General features: G+C 43.3%; 1 protein-coding gene across 16 annotated transcripts in view; it reads left to right on the forward strand.

Moving 5' to 3' along the window:
* ARPP21 (cAMP regulated phosphoprotein 21) overlaps positions 1-27,352 on the forward strand; it is a 162,520-nt gene that overhangs the window by 94,653 nt on the left and 40,515 nt on the right. For all 16 annotated transcript variants that reach the window (XM_070359978.1, XM_070359990.1, XM_070359974.1 and 13 more), the window contains 5 exons: positions 1,719-1,952; positions 9,628-9,809; positions 10,766-10,861; positions 11,957-12,202; positions 15,767-15,893. In XM_070359978.1, coding sequence (XP_070216079.1) covers positions 1,719-1,952; positions 9,628-9,809; positions 10,766-10,861; positions 11,957-12,202; positions 15,767-15,893 — 885 coding nt within the window. The remainder of the gene's footprint in view (positions 1-1,718; positions 1,953-9,627; positions 9,810-10,765; positions 10,862-11,956; positions 12,203-15,766; positions 15,894-27,352) is intronic.

A 27,352-nucleotide genomic window follows, 5' to 3' on the forward strand; every position in this document is an offset into this window, starting at 1 on the left:
GATAATACTCTACTTTGAAGGACAAGAAATGGTCTCTCTGAGAAGGAATGCGGCAACATAGTCATGACTATTTTTGCCCAATTCTGAATGTGTTCAATTCAGATAACCTAGTTTAAGATTTTAAGCCACTCTACCATGTTTGATTCGAATTTGAAAATAAATTCACACCTTGTATTCAAAAATAAAAACAAAAATATTACCGCACTCTCTAGTGGTCCCTTTTCTCTGCAGTCACATTATATTCCTCTCACTTATTTTAAACGTTCTCCAGTTTAAGGGCATGTTTTAGAATCCTCAAAACAATCTTAAATATTCTTTATATATATATTAACCTCTAGTGACACAGAACAATGAATTTTTAATGATATAAATCAATAGTGTGGGCTAATAGATTTTAAAGTTTCTTATACTCCACTCTTACAAGCCGTGATGTCACTCAATCCATTAGTCTGAATCCACAGATGTAGAAATTTGGCTTGGTGCAGTTTCTCTCTGAGGCTCTGATTTAATATTCAGGGCCCCAAAACAACCACGGTCAAGGGCGCTGGAGCTGCCTGGCTCTGGTTGTTGGTGTCTCATGGACTTGGAATGTAGCTTTTCTTGTCCACATTGGAGGGAAAGGGAGATGATTAGCATTTAATTCCATCTCGGTGACTTCTGTACACTGACCCAGTTACCTGCGTATGTGAAAAATCGTCAGTCCACAAGTCCCCGCCGTGGTCTTGTGTCATCTGAAGAATAATCAGTCATTATCATAATGGCCAAGACCTCCTTGATTTACCACTTGATCATATTAATAATGTGAATATGAAAGATCTGGTGCAGATCTTAAGTACTTCCTAGATCTTAATTAAAAGGAATGAGCCAGTTCTTCTCACATTTGAAGGAAAAGATCACTTCTGATTATGACCTTTTCAAAATTCAGGTTTATGGATGTTGAAGAACCAGTACTTTAGAACCATCTACATGACCGTGGACTCCTCCTTAAACTGCAGTCATTTTAACCTCCGTCCCAGTCATTTTAACTTTTATATATTTATTTATTTGGCTTCAGTGGACAGGAATTTGAGCAAAGTCTGGGAGACAGTGGAGGACAGAGGAGCCTGGCATGCTGTAGTCCATGGGGTTACAAAGAGTCAGACACCAGACAGGACTTAGTGACTGAATAACAACATTTATTTGGCTTCATCGGGTCTTAGTTAACAGCATGTAGGATCTTCTTTGAATCAGGAGAGATCTTTCATTACAGTGCATGGACTCTCTAGTAGTGGTATGTGAGCTTATTTGCTGCACATCATGTGAGATCTCTGTTCCCCCAACAGGGATGGAACCCATGTCCCCTGCATTGCAAGGTGGATTCTTAACCAGTGTTGTACTCAAGCTCAATGAGACCTTTCCACATCATTCTTTACTTGAGGAGACAGGAATTTTCAGGCACTGAGTTCTGAGCTTTATGGTACCGTTTACCAGCTCATCACCCTAGCAGTGTACGAGATGCCAGGAACTGAGGGCTCATTCTTCATCTCTCTTTTCCTGGGAATCTGATACATCTGAAAAATATGTGACAAATATTTCAATAAAATGTGGGAGAGGCATTAGTTAGTCTCATCCTGCAGCAGACACCTCAGATTCTTTAGTGATGGACTGTTCACAGTAAGGAGTGGTTTCTCTCCCCTTCTCCATGTGGAATGACTCATTGATATATGTCTCTCTGGTAGGTTCCGAGTCCTCCAGCAGTGCAGGCTCCTCAGGATCGCTGTCACGCACGTATCCGCCTCTCCAGAGCACTCCGCTGGTCTCGGGCATGGCAGCCACTTCTCCTGGCTGTGTGACCTACCCAGAGAATGGGATGGGGGGCCAGGTCGCTCCCAGCAGCACCAGCTACATCCTTCTTCCGCTCGAAGCTGCCACAGGCATCCCACCCGGAAGCATCCTCCTTAATCCACACACAGGTTTGTTCATCACCTCTCTTTGACTGAGACACAAGATCAGAGGTCTTGAATTTGAATTTGAGCTTTTGAATTTTCTATCCAGTGGTCTGAAAATTCCTGGGGCCTAAATGGTGGTGGAGGGTCTTGTTTTAGGAAGAGCAGATCTATAGAGAGCTGGAATCTGTATCTCAGTATCAATATCAATATTGATGTGGAAATCAAAATACAGATAATTTCCAGATATATATTTTTCTCTCTGGTCTCTCTTCCCTGGGCATGGTCTCCCTCATGTATTCCTGGGAGCTAAGATCAGAAACTGTTGAGTGATAAACTGTGAGGTACTCATTGAAAATGGATATTTCTCAGGCTGAATCCATGGTTAGCTTGTTGTTGTTCAAAGTGTTTTCACATCCAAGATAATTTCAGGAACTTGAGATCTCAGTTGGACACAGAGCAGATTCTTCATTACATAAACTGTCTTCTCATCTGACAACCCCACACATATCCCACTGGGAAATAAGGGACAGCAGTGGCAAGGGAATACAGAGGACAGGGTCTTATGTATTTCGGGAATTTTAGGGTTAGGCTGGTTTTGATGGGATTTGGAAAATTGCTCATTTCATGACTACTGTTTCTTTCATGATGAATGGGCATTGTTGGCTTTTGTTTTTTACTTATTTAAAATCGAAGTATAGTTCTATAACACTGTGTAAGTTACAGGTGCGAAATACAGTGCTTTACAATTTTTAAAGTTTATACTCCATTTATAGTTATTGTAAAACACTGGCTATATTCCCCATGTTGTACAATGTATCCTTGTGGTTTGTTCACCTAATAGTTTGTACATCTTAAATTGCTTAGTACTTATTTAATTTCTCTAGTGGTCAGTTAACTTGCACAATAACTTCAGAGGACCCAGAGCACTGGGCAAATAGACTAATGAACACCTGCTCTGTGAGGGATACTTCTCAACCTGAGGCAGTTTTCGCATGCATCCAAGACCATTTGGCAATATCTGCAGATATTTTGATTATCATGACCTGGGGAGGAGGGGCTCCTACTGGCATCTAAGGAGAGAGACCAGAGATGCTACTACACATCTCCAAATGCACAGGACAGCCCCTGACACCAGAAGATTATCCATCCCCAAGATGTCAGTAGTGCCAGGGCTGGGGAACCCTGGGTTGGGAGGCTTGACATCAGTAAGTCATTTCTCTAGAAACCTTTGAAAGAGATGGAAAAAATTTTTGAATTTTCTCAAAATTTATCTGTGGTTTGGTTTAGATTATTCCAGAGTATTTCTTTGATGAACTAAAATTTTAAATGCAGCGCTGGTTAAGAATCTCATAAAAGTGCTGTGACTCCATGTTTTCACATGTCTAGTAATTAGGAAATTCAGAGATGTGTAAGCATGATAGTAAAATACTTACTTGAATAATTGCGACATTTTCATGAAAGCATATGGCACATTCTCAAGGCACGGTGTGTGACTGAGACATTTTGAAAATGCCATAAACTTGAGGGGAAAGAAGGCGTAATCATTTTATTGAAAACCATTTGAAAGCTTTCAGATTAGATACTTGTAAGGAGGATATTAGATTGCTTTTATTTTATCTGGATCATTGTAAGCACTGTAAAGGAAATGAAAAGAAAACCAAGATCATATCCGTTACTCTGGGCACAGATCAAAGTGTGATCCGATGCTGTCAGCTTAAATTCTTTCACTTTTAATTGAGATAGGGAGGATTTGTAGACAAGAGTATCCACTAGGCGTAGTTTTGAGTGGTATGTTTTAACCAGAATTTCAGAGTGTTTCCAAAAAGCTCAACAGAGTATTTTTTAGGGGACAATGATTTGTAATGATAGCGTGGATGTGCGTGTGTATGTGTATATTATCATCTATAATCTTGTTTATAGAAAAGGGAAGACAGTGCTTCCTGGTGCCAAGTCCCAATTTTTATACATTGGCATGAGTAATTTAGAGCTGTTATTGAAATATCTCTTTTGCAAAAGAGTCCTAACTAAAGAAAAGGATCTAATAACACTATTGAACAGAGTCTCCATTCATGACACTCTCCCTAGACCAGGAGGAAAATGTACTGAATTATTCTTGCCATGATGAGTGGTGAGATGTTAAGTTGTGATGTTTCTTTTTTTCCAGAATGTGTTTATTTTTGTCAATTAAAAATATGCACAAAATCCCCTCCTGGTCTAGTGGTTAGGACTTGGGCTTGCCATGGCCCCACACTGCATACCTGGCCAGGACACTAAGATCCTGCAAGCTACGTGATACAGCCAAAAAAGGGAAAGAAAAAAAAGTGTACATATATAGATATATATGTGTCATATATCATATTTATGTGTGTATATGTGTATTTCTGGTGTGTTGTATGTGAGTCTGTCTCAGGCTATTAATCTCTCTTTTTTTAAGATTTTTTTTGATACAGATCACTTTTAAAGTCTTTATTGAATGTTATAATATTGTTTCTGTGAGGCATGTGGGATCTGAGCTCCCCAATCAGGGACTGAACCCACAATCCCTGCATTGGAAGGCAACATTTTAATCACTGGACTGTCAGGGAAGTCCCTATCTAATCTCTTACATGATACTACTATTAAAACTGGAAAGTTGCCTCCTTTGGGCTGAAATTCATCTTTCTCTGGCATTGCTGCCCCCTCCTAGAATCCACACCTCTTACCCTTTCTTAACCCTTTCCTAACTACCTATCTGCCAATACATGATAGAAACGCAACCCAGAGCCTGTGACTCCTTTGCTTCTTGTGTAAATTGCTTCAGGGTCCATTTCCCAGTTACCAGCACATTCCTGAGCTTGCGGGGAGGAGCCACACTTGGTTATATTTTTTGCCTCCCTGGAGTGGATGATGAAGTAGCCTGAGGCACTGTGCTCAGATGTAGGTCCTCAACAATTACATATTTTTGAAACAGTGTCTACTATTCATCATCTCTGCTGATGTGGAGAGTAGAGCAGTTTTTCATCCAGTGTCATATATCTGAGAATGTGCCTCATGTGTAAAATGATGGATAAAATATCTGTCTTAAGCAGGAAGAAGACAAGCAATGATTTGAAATTCTAAGGTGCCTGTCCATCATTTGTCTGCTAACTGAAACAAAAATGAAACTTCCTTTGTCGGCACAACAGACCGGGCTTTTACTTGACACTGAATATTTGGCAACTGAAACCAACCCATCCATATACATTCTTGTGGTTCCCCAGATACAACCAGGACTTTTTACTTTGTCTGGCTTTAGACTCAGCTCCCACTTGGTCCATTTCTAACTCTGGACCTGCGTTGACCGCTGTTTCTTTGCTTTGTGTGCATCTGGATGAAGGAATCAGAGGCTCTTTGCTCGAGAGTTATCTCTGGACCATGCCTTCATCCTTGCCAGGCAAGCCTGGGTTTGACTCTTGAGATGCACCTTCCTCCAGCTGTCTTAGACTCAGCATCCTTCGGGAAATTTCTAGCCGAAGGCTCATCTTTGGCAGTTTTCTGTCAACGTGGTGCTATCCAGAGATGTCAACAGGCATTGGCATCCCTCACGCCCTTGTTAGTGTCTGGGTATGTTGTTTTGCCACTTTGCTCTGCTTTTGTCTGGCTAAAGTTCAGGAGCGTGAGATGCAAGAATGCACCATCTGCAAGGACTTTGACTCTGAGCTGCCTTTGAGGGCTGGTTAGTTCCGAATGCTCCTCGTGGGCTTCCATAATGCGCTGTGTTTTGTTTTTCACAGGACGTCTAGAATCAATTTATCTGAACTTCTCCTGCCTTGAGCTTGAATGCGCCATGAATTTTTTTGTGTGCTGTCTAAAAACATGTCTTTGCAAGACCTGAAGTAATCTTTGCTTATCCATAACCATCAGCTTCTTTGTCATTTGACTGCTCACTTTTTAAGAACTAGGAAGGAAAACATTTTTCCCAACATACCCTCCCTTTCTTTATAAATAAATACCCTTCTGCCAGGTACATAGTGGCCATGCTTTAGTATGGGAAACCAAGAGCTTATAATTACTTTCTTTTTAGTGTGAACTGCCCCTGGATTCATTTCCTTGTTACCAGCCCATTTGTAAGCCCTTTCTGAGGAGAGGTCCTACTGAGTTTTTTGTTTTTGTTTTGCATCCCTGGATAACAGAGCCTCGGTCCCATGCAGGGGCTCAGTCATTATCCATTAGTAACATAATGTCGGCTGCACATTACACATGTCGATGTGAAGAGCGGAGACGTTTTTCACCGCAAGGCACGTGTTTGAGAGTGGTAGGTGCTCTGCATTCAAACCCGGGCTCGGCTCATAGCCCTGGCTTACTGCTGTCACTACGCCCTCTCTACCTGCCAGGACCCGTGCCAGGCCTGCTGGGCACGCTTCTGCAATTCTGACGTGAAAGCCTCTGCTAAGTGGGATATTCCTAGAGCTCGTGAGCCTTTCTCCTCTGGTTTTCAGCTGCTGTCATTCAAACTAGCTGTCTGTACTCAGTCGTAATTGCACCTGGATTGGTGAATAGGTAGAAAACAGAGAGGCCATCAGAGCCTGATTTGAAAACCAAGAGTCACCTCCTGGCCCTCATAGGAAATTGTTTTTGGTCTCTTCCCTGGCATCTGTCTTGACTCTTTATTTTCCTCAGTTCTCTCCATTGTTCCTTGGTGAGCATAAAAAGCAATCTTTTATACTATGTTCTCTTTCCAGAAGAGCCTGTCCCCTCTCCCTACCCAAGTGAATTCTTCCCATGGATTGTAGCACGCCAGGCTCCTCTGTCTATGGGAGTCTCCAGGCACGAATAATGGAGTGGGTTGCCATTTCCTTCTCCCTAAGTATGGTCAATTTTTCACACTTCCTTTGTTCTCACTGGGGTAAATCAAAAGTCTCAGAAATAGTGGGACTTCTCTGGTCCAATAATTAAGACTCTACGTTTCCAATGAAGGGGGCACGGGTTCGATCCCTGGTCAGGAAACTAACATCCCACATGCCACATGGTGTGACCAAAAATCCACAAATAGCAGTTTAAAAAAAAATCCAATTTAAGAAAAAGTGATAGAAATAGTAAAGTTCATTTTCTTTTTGTTTTCCATCTTTGCATGTTTGTGTTTATGTGTGTGTGTGAGCATAGAGTAAGGCTGACTTGAAAGTGATTTCATATGTAGTTGCTATTTTTTTTTTTTAATGTTAAGAACCTAAAATGTTCCTCTTACCTAGTAAGATACAAAATAGGAGGAGAGAACAAAGGATTAGAACCCCAAATGGGCCAGTAGATTTTTGTAAACTGAGCTATTTTTTTTCATTCTTTCTTGAATTGTTGGGTTTTACAGGCAAAAAATGGGTTGCAGATTTTTTTTTTTAATTCAGAAGAGTTATTTTGGAAAAAAGAACAATAAGACAATAAAACATAGCTAAAATTAAATAACAATGAAAGAGAAACAAGTGCTTATGGAGAACATTTTTTAAAAACCCTCTAAATTTAGTCATTGTTCTGTGACTACAATTCTAGCACATTTGCTTTTCTATCACAGCATGTTGTGATTAATTATGAAACTGTTGTTAGAACTTCTGTGATTCTGGCAGGTATGTTCATGAATATGCAGCATATAAAGTTACTTGTTGGATACACACACACACACACATTGAGGGCAGTGCTGAAAATTTGGGAAATGCTAAAGCTTTCATGTCAGTTCCTAATCTTTTTAAAGGAAGGTGGTTTTTTCCAGAGCCATCCGTGTTTATTTGTTCACTTTTAAAAATTTATTTTTAATTGGAGGATGGTTGCTTTACAATGTTGTATAGGTTTCTGCCATATAACAATGTGAATCAGCCATAAATATACATATACTTCTTCAGCCTCCCTCCCACCACCCCCATGCTACCCTCCAGGTCATCACAGAGCACGGGCTTGAGCTCCCTGTGTCATATGGCAGCTTCCCACCAGCCATCTGTTCTACACATGGTAATGCACATGTTTCAGTGCTACTCTGTTAGTTCATCCCACCCTGTCCTTTCCCTGCTGTGTCCGTAAGTCTGCTCTCCACATCTGCATCTCTGTTCCCTGCCCTGCACATAGGTTCATCAGTATTTAAAGGAAGGTGGTTTTTTTTGTTTTCTTTGGCTACACCATGCAGTATTTGGAATCTTAGTTGCCCGACCTGGGATCAGTCCTGAACCTGTGTGCTCTGCAGTGGAAGCACAGAGTCCTAACCATTGGGCGGCCAGGGAAGTCCCATGTCAGCTCCTAAATGAGTTGAAATTAAGTCCGTTGCTCTTTACCTGTAGGCACCTTGCCCATCTCTTCACCCATATTCTGGGTCTTCTTTTTCTACCAATCCTGAGGGTGATCCCACCTTGAAACATGACCCACACCTCTCCTAACTTCTCACGTGTTAATGAACAGTTTTCAGTTATGGTTGGATTTTTTTTTTTCATGGAACCTCATTCATTGTCCCATGTATTCATCATGCAAACTTGGGTAATTCACCAAAGTTGTTTGGTGTGATGGGAGGTGAATGGACCAGAGTCATTGCTTGTCTCACTTACTGCTTCATTTATTTCTGAATAAGTTGCTTGGGCCCTCCGAACCCTGATTATCTTGTCTCTAAAAGTGCAATGAGGGACTTCCCTGGAGGTTAAGTTGTTAGAACTCCCACTGCAGGGGGCACAGGTTCGATCCCTGGTCAGGGAACTAAGATCCCACAAGCCACGTGGCATGGCCAAATGAATAAAAAATAATAGAGTGGAATGAGATTGCACATCTGTGGGATTCTTGGAAGAGAAGACCCTGGGTGTGAGATGCTTGTTGCTGCACCTGTCATATTGGAAACCCATTTCTTCTCTCCCTCACCTCCCTTTTCCTCTTATCCCCTCTCTTTTCATTTGCTTCTCCTTACCCTTCTCCTTTCAGCCCCTCATTCCTGTAACCTTCCTAGTGGCCCTGTCTTTCCTCTTCAGAAACACAACACAATGACACCTTTCTTCCTCGGAGGCCCAATGAGGTCCCAGTGATACTATTTTGTAAACTATAAAACACTCCTCAAATGGCAGGAGCAATAACAGTGAACCATGCCAGTATTTCACAGGACAAGACAATGTGTATTTGCTTCCCCGTGACCAGATGGTTCTGTGATGGATTTATTATGCACCGCCTTCAAAATTTCAGTCCCCTCCCCGGCTGCTGTCTACTTAGAGAAGTGAATGAATGCGTGTTGTATATTCCGGTTGTACATATATTTGTGGAACAGATAATGATTCTGAGTTGGTGAGCAGCCCAGTGGAAGCAAAGCAAACGTACTGGTAAATAATGAGTCACTGAATGCCGCGGAGCTGTCAATGCAAAACAGCCCTAATCTCAGTGTAAGTTACCTCGCTGGTGGCTGCGAGGTACAGGATAGCACACCCAGGGCTCCATGGGCCTCCTTCTCTGGGTGTTGCTACGCACAAGTACTCCTAGCTTTGGCGAATCACCCTGAAGGTGGTGGCTTTATTTGCAGTGTCTTAAATTGCTCTGGGCTTATTATACCGTTATTTTGCTCAACCAGATGAGTCTTAAACTGTCAAGTCTTCGCCCTGGTGAAGGTTCTGGTATCCCGGGGTTCCACTGGCCCTTGTCTTCAGGTTCCATTTTGAACATCTCTCAGAGGGGTTCTTTGTGTCCAAAGAGGGCTTGAGAAGTTTTCCTTGACCAAGGTATGGTCCCATTGCAGGCCAGCCCTTCGTGAATCCTGATGGGACCCCCGCCATCTACAACCCCCCAGCCAGCCAGCAGCCCCTGCGTAGTGCAATGGTGGGGCAGGCCCAGCCACAGCCCCAGCAGCAGCCCTCCCCGCAGCCCCAACAGCAGGTCCAGCCAGCCCAGCCACAAATGGCCAGCCCCCTGGTCACTCAGGTAAGAGCTGGTGGGAAGACCTGGAGGGGAGGCGCACAGAGATGGAGGTCACGCCAGCCTCAGACATGTGATGCGTCAGGAAGGGGGCTATTTCCCATGGATACCACCCCTGTCCACTCAACTCCATCATAAAAGCTGGCCACTGAGAGCCCTGGCTGATAGGCTAATGGGACTTCACCTGGATCCTTAAGTGTAGATAGATCTGAGCACCCACCCCATCCAGTGACTTGCATGCTGAGGCGTGGTGCTTGGAACAGGAATGACAAACGCTGCTTGTATGATCAAGGAGCCTGACTTGGGGACGGAACTCAATCCCATTCAGCCCGTTGTCATCATTCCCAATGCAGAGCAGTGCGCGTGTTTGCAAAGACACAATATGAAATGTCTTACCAACGGGAAGAACAGAAACCAGCTCATTCCAAGGTGGCCTGGCTGTTCACCTGTGCCTTGGACAGACGTAGGGCTCCCCTCCTGTTTTAGGGCAACACGTGGAAATGGCCACAGAAACCTGAGGTGTCCAGGGAAGTTGCCAAGGTGAACCTCAGTTTTCTTTTGTTTTTTTCTTGCTTCTTAGGAAAATTTTTCACCCTGGCAACTCTTAGCCTTTGGACTATATTTTTAGAGCCAGGGAATCTGACCACCAACAGCAACATGAAAAGTCTCAAAATATTTCTTAAAAAAACTAAATGAAATTCTTTAAATTCTGTAGTGCTTTACAGTTATTTCAGATGTTTCACGCACATGATTTCTTATCTGGGCAGCAAGCCTTCCCCAAGGCTGGCTGGTGCCAGCCTGCCTGGCTCTGTCTTCCCATCAGTGGCTGGCCCCCTCTCCAGATGCACTGAACCAAGACTGCCTGTGCGGGATGGTGGTGTGCTTCAGAGGCAAGTGGGATTGCAACCCCCAGCACTCACCTGTTAACCTGATCAGCTTTCTCTTTCCTCCAATCTGTCCAGGGGCTGCAGGCTTCCTCCCAGTCCGTGCAATACCCAGCTGTGTCTTTTCCTCCCCAGCATCTCCTGCCTGTGTCGCCAACGCCACAGTTCCCCCTGGTACTGTATCTTTTGGGGATGATGTTTCTCCTGGGAGAGCGTGTTCTCTGGTTTTACTATTGCTGGGTGGACTGATGCTGGGTGGGGGGCCCTGAGCTGACTGTCAGCGGGAACGTAGTGTGTGAATGTCTCATTCCAGAACATTGCCACTCCTCTCCAGAAAGAATGCTTTCCTTTCTGTCATCTGTCCTATGTTTAATGCTCCTGCAGTCTGATACCCTTTTTAAGAGTTTACCAGCTTGGGACTTTTCCTGGTAGTCCAGCGGTTAAGACCTCTGTGCTTCCCCTGCAGGGGTCAGGGTTTCCATCCCTGGTCGAGGAACTAAGATCCCATGTGCCATGATGCACGGCCAAAAAAATATAAAAAGGCATGTACAAGCTAAGCAGGAATTGGATGTCCTCTGAGTTAGAAGTCAGGGGGAGAGAGACACATGAGTTTGGTGTGAGGGTTCGCAAATAACTTAAAGTCAATATCTAGATGGTAACTGACATCACCTGCTGCTCCTGATACAGATGTTCCCCTAGTATCCCAGTTCTCCAGAGCCCTCTCATTTCCCCTCAATGTACTAGGTCCTTTTGGACAATGAGAGTGAGCATTCTCTCTTAACTTTAGGCCAGGCAGTGAATAAATACTCCTTTACAAGTGGAATTCCACTCGGCCTGCTGATGACTCTAGCCCTGGTTCCATTTTTGCAGCAGCCAAGGGCAGTACAAGTCCCTCTTGTCTCTCTCCAGTAGGCAGAGCCTGTGGGCTATTGTTGGTAGACCAGATGACCCTCTAGGATAGACCACCAAGTCCTTTTCATTCTACTGTTATTCTGAGGATCTTGAGCCCACAGTGAAAAAATAATCATTTGTTTCCATTGAAAGAAAGAAATACAGGTCAACCTATTGACCATCTCTGAGTTTAAAATCTATTTTCCCTTGTTACGTTCTCTTGTTTTGGACAGAGAGTTCCTTTCATTTATTTTTTCCCAAATCGTGCCCCCTCTGTCTCTGGTAAGGACAAGCCTGTGTCCTGCGTCTGCTTCTGTGTGCCCCTGCCATTCCTCAGCCAGCCTTGCTGATGTCCCGGTTTCTCTTGATGGCTTGCAGAGAGAGGATGTGGCCACGCAGTTCGGCCAGATGACCCTGAGCCGGCAGTCCTCCGGGGAGACTCCTGAGCCCCCTGCCGGTCCCGTCTACCCGCCGTCCCTCCTGCCTCAGCCCACCCAGCAGCCAAGCTACGTCATTGCTTCCACGGGTCAGCAGCTTCCCACAGGGAGCTTCTCTGGCTCCCAGCAAGTCCTCCAACCCCCTGCCTCGCCACAGGGATTCGTGCATCAGCCTCCACCCACACAGGTGAGTGGGACCCAGAGCTGGTAGAGCCAGAACACCTTGAGCTCGGTTTCCGTGTAGAATATCGCCAACTCTTCCCACCTCGGGCTTCTGGGGCATACTGATACTCCCAGCCTACAGGTCCTGGTCTGTCCTGTCCACCAGCTGTGCTTATGGGGCTCAGAAAGGAAGTTGGGTGAAGCGGACCTGTGTCCCCAGGACCAGAGGGAATGGCCCACTGTCTAGGCCGCTGGTGCAGAGGCCATGGCAGAGCATCACCTCCTGCAGGATGAGGCTCACTATGGTGATGGCTCCGGGCAGGAAAGCCCTGGAGAAGGAACTAGGGAAGTCAGCCCCTGGGGGCCTTGCATCTCTCCTGCTGCTGCTCTGGAGACATGTTTCCTTTCTTATCCATTCATAAGCATCTTTCTGGAGCTAATCGGGGGCTCCTCTCAGAATATAAAGGAGGAAGCTAAGCCCCCTCCACTGTACTCTCCTCTCCCCTGGGGGCTACGGCCTCCCACACCCGCCCACAGGTAGCCATTAATCATATTTAATTGACTTGAGCGTGTAAGACACCACAGATCACTGATTTTTACTGTCTTCTCAAAGACTGATTATGTGTTACTCTTTACCACCAAACATCTCTGGGGCTCTCCTGGGCATCCCTTGCTGAATATTGCAAGTGATTACTGTCAAGATGTAAAATGCACTGAGGCGTTTTCTGGTCCATTTTCAAGGCATGCATAGCCCAAGCAAATTCCATGCTAATTATGAAATATCTCATTGGAGGAGCTGTTTCAAGTACAGTGTTACCTTTGTATCATGTGTGGCATTGCCTTAACATCTTGAATAAATTATTTGCTTTTGCAGCCATGCAGAATCCTCCGCCATGAAGTGATTTTCACCCAGTCATTCATTTTATCTTGAGTGATAATTATAGTCACCTCTAGCTGCCTTCTCTGCAATGTAGTGGTGTCACTGGTGGGGTTTAAAGTGAAAGTGGCTCAGTCGTGTCTGACTCTGTGACCCCATGGACTTTATAGTCCATGGAATTCTCCAGGCCAGAATAATGGAGTGGGTAGCCTTCCCCTTCTCCAGGGGATCTTCCCAACCCAGGGATCAAACCCAGGTCTCTCACCTTGCAGGTAGATTCCCAGCTGAGCCAACAGGGAATACTGGAGTATTCACCCGTATTCTCCAGAATACTGGAGTGGGTAGCCTATCCCTTCTCCAGTGGATCTTCCTGACCCAGGAATCAAACCGGGGTCTCCTGCATTGCAGGCAGATTCTTTACCAACTGAGCTATCAGGGTCGGGTTTAAGGAGATGTGGAAAATCATTTTAAGTTACAGGAGAACAGGCCTCACTAATATATTAATGATTTTAAGAATATTTAATTATTGGGAAAAAGAAGACTTGGCAGAATATTCAGTTGAAGCCTTTTTTAAAAAAAGATGTACTTGCTTGATTGAAGGAATTCCAGTTTTAGTGAGCAAAGATACTAGAGCAAATATTAGAGCAAAGACAACCCAGAGCACTGGTGTATCTGCAATGGAAATGCTCTCATTCTCTCTTTAATAGATTTAAAAATAGAGAGAGGGAAGGGGGAAAAAACCAGAAAACACATGTTCATGACCAGTCTGAACATCTCTGAACTTCTTTGTAAAAGAACCACAGGTAAAGGTATAGGATATATCCCACAGTGATTTTCAAGTTATTAAACATTTTAAAACTCAATGACTCGATGATGTATAATAATGAAAAGAACATGCGGTATGGTCTGTGGGCATATATGAAAATATGCTCAATTTATGCAGAAAAATGAACCTATTTAATAACTATAAAGGTCAGTTTTGTCTGACTTGCCATGAATACCCAACCCACCAGAAGAGTGAAGCAAATATGCATGGACAAGGCAAAGAGGGCAAGCCATAAAACTCTCCATGCTCAAACAGGTGGCTCCTCACTTTATTCCAAACAGATAAACCTTGTAAGCTGTGAATTGGCATGCCTCTGCTTACATTTTAAAGAAGTTGATAGAAGAAAAGTCAGAGGCCTAGAAATAAAAGGTAATTGATTAATAAGAAAAGAGCCTTCATATAAATGACCTGAGACAGGCAAGAAATCTTTCCAGGTCAGTAGACATTTGATTCGAATCTTACTGGAAGTAATTAGAATATTTTCAGTCATTCCCAGTCAGGAGAAAGTGACAGAAGGTGACATAAACAATAATTTTGACTTATATCCCTTTCTAGACTGAATATTCTTTTTTAACCTATATTCCTTTTTAGATTGAATATTCTTTTTTTTTTTTTTTTTTTTGTTCGGAGGGGAGATACTGGCTATGTGCCACTCTAATAAGTGCTCTGCTGGACCTGCCCTTATTTCATGATTTCATCCTCTGATCCTTTTAGGCTGGAGATTAGATTTCATGACTGACTTGTGTTTCCATTAGAAAAACGATTCAAGTTAGATGATCACATTTACGTGAAGTGAAAATCACTCAGTCATGTCCGACTCTTTGCGACCCCATGGACTGTAGCCCACCAGGTTCCTCTGACCATGGAATTCTCCAGGCCAAAATACTGGAGTGGGTTGCCATTCCCTTCTCCAAGGGATCTTCCCAACCCAGGGATCGAACCCAGGTCTCTCACTGCAGGCAGATTCTTTACCAGCTGAGCCACCAGAGAAGCCCAATCACATTCAAAACTACCCTAAAAAAGTGTTGTCATTGTTGACTGTTTCATTCACTCTTCTTGCATTTAAAAAAATACGAAATTCAGCACTTTAAAACAACAGGCATTGTCTAGCTCACAGCCAGGTGGGCAATTTGTGGCGGAACTCCGTGGGGATGGCCCGCCCCTTCACCACGTGGTGCTGTCCCAGGCAGCTTTACTGGAACTGGAAGGTCACGTGGGGCCTCACTCTTAAGTCAGAGCATTGGGATCTTGGCTGGGCAGCCTCTGGCCTCCACATGGCCTCTTTCTCCAGCTGGGCAGTCTGGACTTCTTCTCCTAGTGGCTAGGTTCTCTCCTGAAAGAGTGAAAGCTGCAAGTCTTCTTAAGGATCAGGCATACAAGCCTCAGAAATCATCATTCCTGTGTCATGGCATTGGTGACACATACATGGGCTTCCCTGGCAGCTCAGCCGGTAAAGAATCCACCTGCAATGCAGGAGACCCCGGTTAGATTCCTGAGTCGGGAAGATCCCCTGAAGAAGGGATTGGCTACCCACTCCAGCATTCTTGGGATTCTCTGGTGGTTTAGATGGTAAAGAAGCCTCCTGCCGTGCAGGAGATCTGAGTTTGATCCCTGGATTGGGACGATCCCCTGGAGAAGGGAACAGCATTCTGGCCTGGAGAGTTCCATGGACAGAGGAGTCTGGCAAGCTACAGTCCATAGGCTCACAGAGTTGGACACAACTGAGCGACTTTCACTCACTCCATGCATATGCATGTAGGCAGGGTGGCCATCTTTGCAATTTACTGTATTCACATTATGTCATAAGATGACAATGTATTTTATGTGTAAAAACATTACTCCGTTTGCAGCCCTCATGTCCTGCCATTGTCCCCTTCCTTCCCCAGATGCCTGTGTATTATTATCCGTCTGGTCAGTACCCTACCTCAACCACGCAGCAGTACCGGCCCATGGCCTCGGTTCAGTTCAGTGCTCAGAGGGGCCAGCAGATACCGCCGACGGCGCAGCCAGCAGGTACTTGGAATCTGTTGCCCATTTCCTCCTCCAGATGAGTTATTTTGCACATACATCTCTCAGCTGTCCTCTTTGGATGAGCATCCAAGCTTCACAGTTCAAATCAGCTCATTTCCCTTCCCCAGGAAAGATAATGGAGCATTTGATTAACTCTGTGTGGATAAGTGACAGGTCCCACGAGGTGAAACTCACGTTACCCGGCCTCCCCAGCACGCATGCGAAACACGGTCTATATAACTGACTTGGGGACCCTCTTAGTTTCCTCTGAAAGCTGAGAGCCAACCACCTCCCCATCTTCCTAGTTCATACTCTCCCCCACCCGTCTTCCCCTGTTCCTAAGGCTAGGGAACCATGTCAGGTTGTTTCTGTAGCACCATAAAAAAATGCAGTGTCTTGAGAAGAAGGTCACTGACACCTCAGCCTGTGTCCCCATGGGACTCGGACCCGGGCTCACAGTCTGGAGGGCCATTCACCGCCTGCGGCAGCCGCTGTGCAGTGGGAAGGGGGGCCGAGGCACTGTCCGAGAGTGAGTAGCAGGTCTCACAGTGAACCGGTCTCTTTCCCTACTGTGTCACACTCCTGACGGGACGCCGCCACCCCAACGGCAGCAGGAAGCCGGCAGGCGCGAGGGACCTGCGGTGGGGACGCACGGGTGTCCCTCCCGCTGCCCACACAGTGGGGGGAGCCGCCGATGGTCCTGCTGAAGACCCCCTGGCCGGGGGCCCCTGCCTTCCGTGAGTAGGGCGATACGTTAGAGCACGTGTTCCCATCTGTCGTCCGACTTCCACACTGGATCTGTGTATGTGCCTCTGTAATGTGTGAGACGTGGGGGTGGGAAGTATACAGGAAAAACACAGCTTTTGTACATTGTAACCAAAAGCACCATCCTTTCCAAGGATGAGTGCAAATCACCTGAAGAATACTCATGCTGGTGGGGCTGGCATTTTGTCAGTTGGGAGGGATCATTTATTAACTGTGTTGGGAGTGGCTATCTGTTCTTTAGTTCATCTCAAGACCTACTTAACATCTGTGGGAGAAGATAGGACGTGTATAGCAGGCAACACAGTTTTCAACACTGTGTCAGTTTTGGAAAGAATATATTTCGACCTCTGAATTGACACTTTAGCCGTAATGAGAGCACTAAAGGATTTCTAATTATTAGTTATTTTAAGATAGGTGTTTGGCCATATTTTCTTTCCTTGTTGGAATATGTTATCTCTTTCAAGCTGGTGGTAACTGTGCTGTCAATTTAGATAACAGTCTCTAGTGTTGTTTGCATTCTGAACCGTCTTTTTTTTTTTTTTGTCTGCTCATGTTTATCAAAGAATTAATTTATAATCTAGCTCTTGGCCAGAAACTATAGCAGTTTCCTTTTTGGTTACTGATGCCCTTAAAAGAAGAAAGATGTCAATATCTAATTATAAGAAGTTTTAAAATTTTAGTTGAGTGCCAGTGTTTGAGAGTTTTCTGAAGGATATGTTAGTCCTCTGTTGGTGTATAGTTCACATACAAGAATGCAGATCCAGAGGGCGGGAGCCAGTTGCACTGTGAGCTCTGGGTCTGTGTGAGGGGCTGAATAAGTTGGATGAATGTATTAACTAGGTAACAGAATAAGATTTTTAGAGCAAACCTCAGACTCCCCACTGCCTTCACTGATGCATGTCAGCACAAGGGAGAATCCATCTGGCCTTTGCTGCTTCTTTTTTAAACACTGTGGGAGAATTTGGGGATGCAGAAACCACTCTCCCCATCTCAGGGAGACCTAACTGGTAGCATTTATGACAACCCAGTGGGTCTGACATGTCCCATGGCTCCACGTCACCAGGGAACTGCCGCCCCAAGGCGAGATAATGACACATAATTAGAAGAAGGCATTCTAAGTCAGATTCTTGCTCAAAATAGCAGCTGGTGCTTCAGGTGTCAAGGAAGTGAGTGGCAGTGTCTGTGGGGGGTGGGGAGATGAGAAACGCCAAAATGATACGTGCACGGCATCATCCTTGAAATTGATAACATAGTGTGCACATGCGGGCCCTAAGCTCCTAGTTCAGGGAGCACGACCCCTGACGTCAGGCCTAACATTCCCCAGGGTTTTCCACCTCTCCTGAATTTACTGAGTGTTTGGGAGGGCAGCTGGTCATCTCCCTGAGAATCACCTCTGCTAATAAAACCCAAGGAACACAGCTCAGCGATGGCTCCGTGATGGTAAAAGGGGCTCTGGGACCCTACAGCTGGGAAGCTTTTAGCCGAGCTTAGCGGCACCAACAGTGACTTCCGAAAGGGACATGGCGAGTTATTTGGGGTAGCCGCTATGTCGGTGGACTCTCTTAGAGAGAGCCTCCTAAGCCTGCGTGTTAACCAATTTTTATCATAACAGCATAAATATACTTACTAGTTTTGCCTTTACTTCCTGGTGTGGATGATCCTATAGAAATTAACATGCTGGTAACTAAGCCAGCATGTTACCAAGGCAGATAACACGTAACTAATTCTCTAAGTACACAAGTTGGCCTAACAGTAGAACAACTTGAAAACCTGGACTCTTGCCTCCCGACTCACGTGGGCTTCCATGTTATTTTGCAGAGCTGGTCAGGAACAAATGGCAGAGAGCAGCTGAGACATCTGCATAGGAATCACACATTGGGAAGGAAAAAAATAAGAGTTCCTTTTAGATCATGTCTCCAATTCCAAATTCCCTTTTTAGTTGACTTAAAAAGCAAAATATATGTATATATAGCTTCATTCTTGGTTCTCCAAGATCTTGGGCATGTCCTAAAAGCAACAAAAATGAGCTTATAAAGCCCCATATACCTTCCTAACTAGGCATTTGGGAATGAATACATCCTAATTTTGGTATTAGAGTGTACTGCTGGTTTCATAAAATAAATTAGAAAGTGTTTCCTGCTCTTCTGTTTTCTGGTCCAAATGTGTCAAGCTGGTGCTAAATCTTTAAATGTTGGTTAGAATTCTCCAGTGAAACTGTCAGAGCCTGGGAATTTGCGGAATCAGAAATATTTTGTTTTCTTTTTATTTGAAAATAATGTGTGGAACTTTTTCATTATAAATTCGTTATGGTTATAAGACTCTTCCAATTACCATTTTATCTTTGCTGAGCTTTGGTAGTTTGTGTTTTGCTGAGGAATTGGCCCATTTCTTCTAAGCTGTAGAATCTATGGCTATAAAGTTGTCAGTAGTTCTTTCCTATTCCTTTGTTTTTCTTTCGTTTTTTGTTTTTTGGCTGCACTGGGTCTTTGTTGCCACTCGGGGGTTCTTTGTGGTGGCATGTGGGCATCTCTAGGTGTCTGTGCCGGTTCCGTGGATGTGGCCCACAGTTGTCCTGTGGCATGTGGGATCTCAGCTTCCAACCAGGGATTGAACCCACATCCTCTGCATTGCAAGGCAGATTCTTAACCACTGAACCACAGGGGAAATCCCTCCTTAATAGCTGCAGAATATGTTGTGATGTCTTGTTCCACCTTGATAATGATAATTTTTAAATTCTCTTAATTTTCATAAGAGCTTCCCTGGTGGCTCCACTGAGAAAGAGTCTACATGCAATGCAGAAGACTTGCATTCAATTCCTGAGTCTGGAAGATCCCCTGGAGGAGGAAATGGCAACCCACTCCAGTATTCTTGCCTGGAAAATTCCATGAACAGAGGAGCCTGGCAGGCAGGCTACCGTCCACGGGGTCTCAAAGAATCAGACAGTCTTGCTAAATTTATCGATTTTGTTGATCTTATCAAAGAACTGCCTCTTTGTTTCATTAATTTTCTCTATTTTTTATTTTCAATTTTATTGATTTCTGCTCTTACTTTCTTCCTTTAGCCCTATTTTGCTCTACTTTTTATAGTTTTTTGAGGTAGGAAGTTGGATTATTGATTTAAAACCTTTGCTCTTTTCTAATGTAAGATTTTAATGGTCTAAGTTTCATTGTCAACTCTACTTTGGCTGTGTCCCCCGTATTTTTATATGTCATATTTTCATTCATTTATATGTATTTTTTTCTTTTCTTGGAGATTTCCTCTTTGACCCATGGTTTATTTAGAAGTGTGTTGTTTAATGTGCAAGTGTTTGGAGATTTCCCTGTTGTATTTCTGTTATTGATTCTAGACTTATTTCATTATTGCCAAAAACTATAATTGATTTCAGTTTTTATAAAATTGTTGAGGTTGGTTTTATAGCCCAGGATATGGTCTCTCTTGGTGAATGCTCCTTTAAACACTTGAAAAAAATGGGTATTCTGTTGTTGTTAGGTGGAATGTTTTATACATTTCAATCAAATCCTATTTATTTTGTTGTTCAGATCTTCTATAATTTTGCTGGTTTTTTATTTGCTCATTCTGTCTGTTGCTGAGAGGTGGAGCTTCACAACTCTCAACTATAAGACTTCCTAAAGTCCTGAAATGAATCTCAAGACAAAGGTTGCCCCACCCCCAACCCCATACCCCTGAAGTCTAAGGATGGAGGAAGGTGTATAGCTATATGGAGCATGTGGGTTCCTTTCCCAAATCAACAAGAAGTGCTTCCTTCCCTAAAAGAAGCTGGAAGCATTCCACAGAAATTCCATTCCATAGTCTGGAAGGGAAAGGCCCTTTGACCACTGGAGTTTGGTAAGGTCTTCTATAAGCTGCTGCCATGTCTCTCACACACCAGGCTTTCAGCCCTGTTGCTTAGTGGCAGTAATATGACTTTAGGTCTAGGTATAAAAATCATGAAGCTAACTGCTTTACAAGGGACAGTCCGGTGGTCTGCTTTCCTGATAGAGCAGAAGATTCTGTACTCTTGATTGTCATGAAAATAAACTAACACAATATTGTAAAACAGTTATCCTCTAATTAAAAATTTAAAAAAAAACTTAAAAAAATAGAATAATAGGAAGAGAACATGGATGGCTTCAGAGAAGAAAGGGGGGAAAAAAACACAAAACTTGCTGGAATCTTACATTAGCCTAGATTCTAACTCCTGTGGGTCATTTGAGGTGGATTCTGACGATTGTGGAGATGCCTCTCACTTCTACTTTTTAAATCCTTTTCCTCTCCCATGTTCTCCTGCTCCCAACCATCTGCTAAATGAGGCATTTTGGATAAAACCTATTTCATAGAGCGTTTTCCGTGACAGTGTTTTACTTTTAAAACTGTAGTTCAAAAGGAAACAATGAAAATCTTAACACGCTTACATCGTATTGCAAAACCCCCTGCAGCTTTTGTGGGGCTTCTGCAGGCTTACCTAATTTACTTCTGCTCTGCTCACATCTATGTGCTGGGCTGGTGAGACTCCACCCTGCCTTGTGATAGGAAAGTTGGGATTTCTTGCAGGAGGAAATGGTGGAGGTCTTTAGAAGTTTTTAAACTTGATTCATTTTTTTTTTTCATTAGTATTTAAGGTAAACCTCATGTGGACTTTATCTTAAACTCAGCTCATCAGTCATCATGAGATTTAAATAGCACTGACAGAAATGGAAATGGAAGTTAAACACTGAGTTTTGCTAGATGAGGAAACCAAAGATCAATCTCCTGCCCAATGCGGAGTCTCTCTTATCAGGGCCAGGGAGCATGTGCACATGAGTGAGAGAAAAATGTGAAGGTTTAAAATATTAAATGAAAACTGCTCACCCCTCCAGACATGACTGAGCGACTTTCACTTTCCACCCCTCCAATTTAATCATCAAAAGATCATAGTAATTCAGTGTTATGAAATTAAGTCAAAGCCTAACCAACCAATCCACTTCAACAAACAAATATACACATGTTTTCAAAGTTTGAATGCCCAAGGACTATGTCGTAGATCCATAGTCAGGGATACCATAAATTTGGATTTTCTTTATATTTGTTTGTTTCTTTTTGGCTGTGCTGCATAGCTTGTGGGATCTTAGTTCCCTGACCAGGGATCTAGCCCACGCCCCCTGCAGTGGAAGCATGGAGTCTTAACCACTGGACCCCCAGTGCTGTGCTTAGTTACCCAGTCATGGTCGGACTCTTCGCAACCCCATGGACTGTAGCCCGCTAGGCTCCTCTGTCCACTGGGATTCTCCAGTCAATAATACTAGAGTGGGTTTCCATGCCTTCTTCCAGGGGATCTTCCCAACCCAGGGATCGAACCCAGGTCTCCCACACTGTAGGCAGATTCTTTCCTGGCTGAGCCACCAGGGAAGTCCCCTATTTGGATTTCCATATACTGAGCAATTTGGGAATGTCTGTAAAATAATAATGCTCCCATCATAAGTCATACATTGGACTAGTTTTGATAGTATTCAGATGGCAGGGAATAACCAGGCCCTGGAAACCTACCCACATCACCCTTTGGTTGCCTTCTGGATGTTCAACAATGGAATGGGGTTGAATGGCATTCCTGGCAGGAAGATAGAATTATCTGTGACCTGTGTGTATCTGAAGATAAACCAAAGCCTGTGCTCCTTTCCTGATAGGAAAAGCAACGTCTTATTTTTTTCTTTCTTTCAGGAGTAATATTTCTTGTTGCAATAGCATATTGTTCCTATTAACAGCTCCTACTGAGAAGGAAGATTATTGCCTCTTTAATGTTGTTCTGAAACGCATTTGGGATGGGGCAAAATGCACCTTAACGGAGTCTATAAATTTATTTAACCAGATCAGTTGCGTGAACTTGACAGTGACTCCTGTCCTTCTAGCCTTACTTATTAAGCAGTCAGTATCAATGTAATTGAGAAGGGTTTTATCTTTAAAAACATTTTCTCCGTCTTTGTTCTTAGGATGATATTCCTCATCTTGACTTCTTTCCCTCTCAGGATTGGCTAAGCTGAGGAGACAGAGCATCAGAGATCAGAGCTAAAGAAAGAATGTGATTGACTGGTGTGACCAATAAGAGATGCTCATTTATCGAAATTGGGACCTTCTCTTTTTATCTTAAATTTATTTCCCAAGTTTGATGATTATTTTTTAAAAGAGAGAACTATTTTCCTAATTACCCTTCATATAATTTCCATACATTTTAATATTTAAAACCTCATTAATCTATTTTTTTTAATTTGAGAAAGAATATATAACCAATAATCACTCAGAGAAGCGATGCAAAAATTTTTACACTTGACAACTCTAAGGAAGTGATTGCGCTTTGGATGTCTGCATTATTATGTTCCTAAGAGCAGAGGGGGTAAATTATAAAAGAGTTACAGGAGAATTTAATTGTCTGATTTCTGTTAACATCAGAGGAAGTCACATGGATAAATCCTTGCGGAACACGCTGTTCTGAAAATATCAGTCTGGAAAAGGTTTCTATGGAAATGTTCATGTGTTTCTTTCATTAATTGGTCTAATTATTCCATTTACAGAAATAGGAATGAGAAGTGTTAAGCTGGGATTCTGGGAAAGGTTAACACTATTAGAAGCAATGATGGGAATCGTGCTGTTTTTAGGTCTGAAAATCTTACAGGTTTGGAAAGCAATACAGATGGCCAGGTCCCTCTGTCCCCCAGGTCACGGTAAAAGAATTTATTCAATATATTTGAAATAGTCACTTTAACACTTTGCATTTTACGTACCTTTGGTGTGAATGTATTCATCTGTTGTGCAGTTAAACACGACTGCGACAGTTAGACTTTCTGCTTTCCTGTAAAGATCCTAAGACAGATCATAACATTATCTCTTTTCTTTATCTTACGCAACAGAAAGTGGAAAACATAGCTTGTTAAAGAAAAAGAGAGTCAGATTAGAGGATGATAAGGAAAGAATTGTGGCCAGAAAAGCACACAAATACTGTTTTTTGAAAACTCGAACATCTTTCATATGTGATGTCCTAAGAGAATATGAACGCAATAGTGATATCCAGAGAACCCAAACTACTTGTTCCAAGGTGTCAGATCTACCTGATGCTATGAAGCCAAAGTAAATTAAGAGAATTTAAGATGTTTTGTGCTGTACATAGTCTTGACCCTCCCTTTTCGTGTGCTGCATTTTTTTATTTCTTACAAATTGGTTGCCAGCAATTTCTGCTGTCAGCTCTCACCTAGGTCTACGAATGACTTCATTTCTCAGCTGCATTTTTCTTTAGAAAATTTTTTTTTCATTCTTCATGGTCTCCGTTTCCTTCCCATCCCTAAATCCATTTTCTTATTTTATTTTCCATCTTTACTTGTATTAATTTATTTTTAAAATATTTACTTTTTGGCCACACGGCATGTGAGATCTGAGTTCCCTGACCAGGGATTGAACCCATGTCCACTTCAGTGGAAGTGCAGCGTCTTAAGCCCTGGGCCACCAGGGCAGTCCCTGTTTTCTATCTTTAATTCTTAACTCTAATAAACAGTCGGTCTCTCTCTCTCCTGTTTGTCATTTGTTTTCCTTGTCATTTTTCCTTGTATTTAATAAGATTTTTCCCTGCAAACTCTGGGTGCTTGCATCTCATGTGTTCACTGTCTGCATTTCCCCCTTTACTTTAGTTTTTCAATCTCATTTCTTTCCGCTCTACACATCCCTTGCCATTAAGGGATAGCACACTGCTTTCCCCCAAAGACGTCCACAATCTAACATTCAGATGATTCAGAAAAATGAGCTGGATTTTCCCTACATTTCGAAGCAGAGCATGAAACTTACCGACTGTCTTTTGTTTCCAGTGTTGTCCCTAGAGCCAGCATCAAGTGAGCCTTAGGGTATTGATTTCACTTAGAAATTTGTGGTGATAAAACAGTGAACAGCATCTTGAATTATGTTGTTTACATCGTGCTTTCCAAATTCCAAGCTAACACGGTACCCAAGAAAAAAGTATTAGCCTAGTCTTTAAATTTGTCATTTCCAAGGAGTTCACTATTGCTTAACATTGTTGATGTTTTTCTAATTTTGAATAGAAAACTGTGCAAATCACTAACATCAAAGGACACTATCTCCTAGGAAGTAGCCCTGAAAAGGCTCCTCTTCCCAGGTAGCTCAGTGGTAAAGAATTTAGCTGCAATGCAGGAGACCCAGCCTCTATCCCTCAGTTGGGAAAATCCCCTGGAGGAGGAAATAGCAACACACTCCAGGAATCTTGCCTGGAGAATTCTATGGACAGAGGAGCCTGGCAGCCTACAGTCCATGGAGTCACAAAGAGTCGGACACAACTGAGCAACTAATACTAAAATTCTTTCTTCTTTCCTCTGTCTTCAGATGTGACTATTTCTTTAGGGACACCATATATATATATATAAAATTCAGCCAAGCCATTCAGCATGGACTTACTGTATTCATGACATCCTAGCTTGCCCCTTCCTCAAACCAGCAGCACAAGCACAAAACTGTGATCACCCCCTTGAGCTTTGAATTGCCACTGGCCCCTCTATCCACATGATGCCTCATGAACCTGATAACTCTAGATCCAGATAGCAGTAACTGTAAGCCAGGAAGGCTGCAGGGTGATAGGAGGCTCGTGAAATTAGTATAATTCTCAAAGACGCACAGTGGCTCACATACCCTCTTTAAAGCAGATGGGGGTTGCCTGCTTTCAAGCAGGATCACTAACTCACTTGTAACAGCAAGATTCCACGGCAGAGGCAGTTTTGCACAGCTCTTCATTGCAAGAGCAGCATGCAACGGGCTTCACACCCATGCTCTTGTTCGGATCCCTGAAACGGCCACAGTCCCCTGTGTGGTTGCTTCCAGGTTCTCTTCCCGATTGTCAGCTCATCTTCCCTGGCTGCAGGGAGGACTGTGATGGCCTTCGAGGACAGCCACCAATCCCTAACCGCCCACTGACATCTTCTCCCTGATTCCCACACCATTTCCTCAAAGGTGCCTAGAGACTCATTAAAATTGCATTTTTAATTTTTTCCCAGATGCTCTTACTCTGTTGCTTTTTTGTTTTTATTTTTGAAGTAGGTCCAGCACCACTGAACTTTTTATGAGCCATTGTGGGTCATAACTGTTTCAAGAACAAAAAATAAATGGCAGAAAGAGGAGTCAGAAGAGAGCTCCCCCCAAAAAAATGCAGGCTACTGCAGTGGAGGACACATTTCAAGGGGTTGTAAGAACACGTAGGAGGGTGCGTCAGACTTAGCTCCAGGTGGGATTGTGCGGATTTCTTTCCCAAGGAAAACAATGCATAGATAGCTATCACTCTGATGATTCATCTCTGTGTGGACCGTATTGACTGGACTGTGTGGTGTTAATTTTATATGATAGAGGTCAAACGGCTTGGGTTACTCTTTGATGAATTTTGATGAACACCTTGGCTTCCTCATGCTAGGTAGTTAGAAGAGGAAAAAGGAGTCCAAAATGGTGGTGGCTAAAAGACAAAGAAGCGAAAAGTCCCTGGCCCAGTTTTGGCTCCTCTTTTTATATGTTTTTTTCTCCTCCCCCTGGGCCTCCCTATGTAAAATGGGCTAGCCAGGAGTGCTGTTTGATTTACCTGAGGTCCTCACTCTGGTCCTCGGACCTTCCTTTGTTCTATTTCGTGGGCTTTCCCCTTCTTTGTCTTTTAGCCACGACCCTTTTGAACTCCTTTTTCCTCTTCTAACTACCTAACACTCAGTTGATACCAACTAGGTCTGTCTTGGAGGAAAGGCTCTGTTTTTACTGGGAAGCTAGTCAAAAAGAAAAATCCAAGGACAAAAGATAAATCAAAGCGTTAAGCTCCTGTCTAGCTGAAAATTGTGGCAATTTTCAGTCCTAGAGGTAATTTTTGTCATTTTATTTAGAACGTATAACTTTTTATAAACTGTACAAACAGCACAGTACTTATAGGAAAAGAATTTTTTGAAAAACACAAAAACTCCTTGCTAACAGAACAGGGTTTTTTTTTATTTTTGCCTCTTTTTTTCTGCCTTTGAACTTATGCATACGCTTGTTGTATATAGGCAAATAAGTGTAGATCATGACAGTTTCTTCTTAATACTGCATTTTTATTTATTGGAAACACCTTATTGTTTTACTTGCATGTAGACTGATTCTCAGAACAGTTCTGCAACACTATATTTCTATGCAAAACGGTATTTACAGATGAACATGCACATTTGCTATTTTTTTAATGTTTTATTTTTTGGCCGTGTCAGATCTTAGTTATGGTGTGCGGGCTCCATAGTTGTGTTGCTCGGACTTAAGCTCTGTGGCGTGTGGAAAATTCATTCCCTGACCAGGAATCATACCCGAGTCCTCTGCATTGGAAGGTGAATTCTTAATCCCTGGAGCACCAGAGAAGTCCTGGCATGCATGTTTAAATAAAAAATTCAAGACAGTCTACAAACTAGAACTAGTTAGTGACTTTAACATTGTTGCAAACTATTGGAAAAGACTCTGATGCTGGGAGGGATTGGGGGCAGGAGGAGAAGGGGACGACAGAGGATGAGATGGCTGGATGGCATCGCTAACTCGATGGACGTGAGTCTGAGTGAACTCCGGGAGTTGGTGATGGACAGGGAGGCCTGGCGTGCTGCGATTCATGGGGTCGCAAAGAGTCGGACATGACTGAGCAACTGATCTGATCTGATCTGATCTGATGGATACAATACAGGAAGTAA

Source organism: Bos mutus, chromosome 22 (genome assembly GCF_027580195.1).
Source record: "Bos mutus isolate GX-2022 chromosome 22, NWIPB_WYAK_1.1, whole genome shotgun sequence".
NCBI classification, from domain to species: Eukaryota; Metazoa; Chordata; class Mammalia; order Artiodactyla; family Bovidae; genus Bos; species Bos mutus.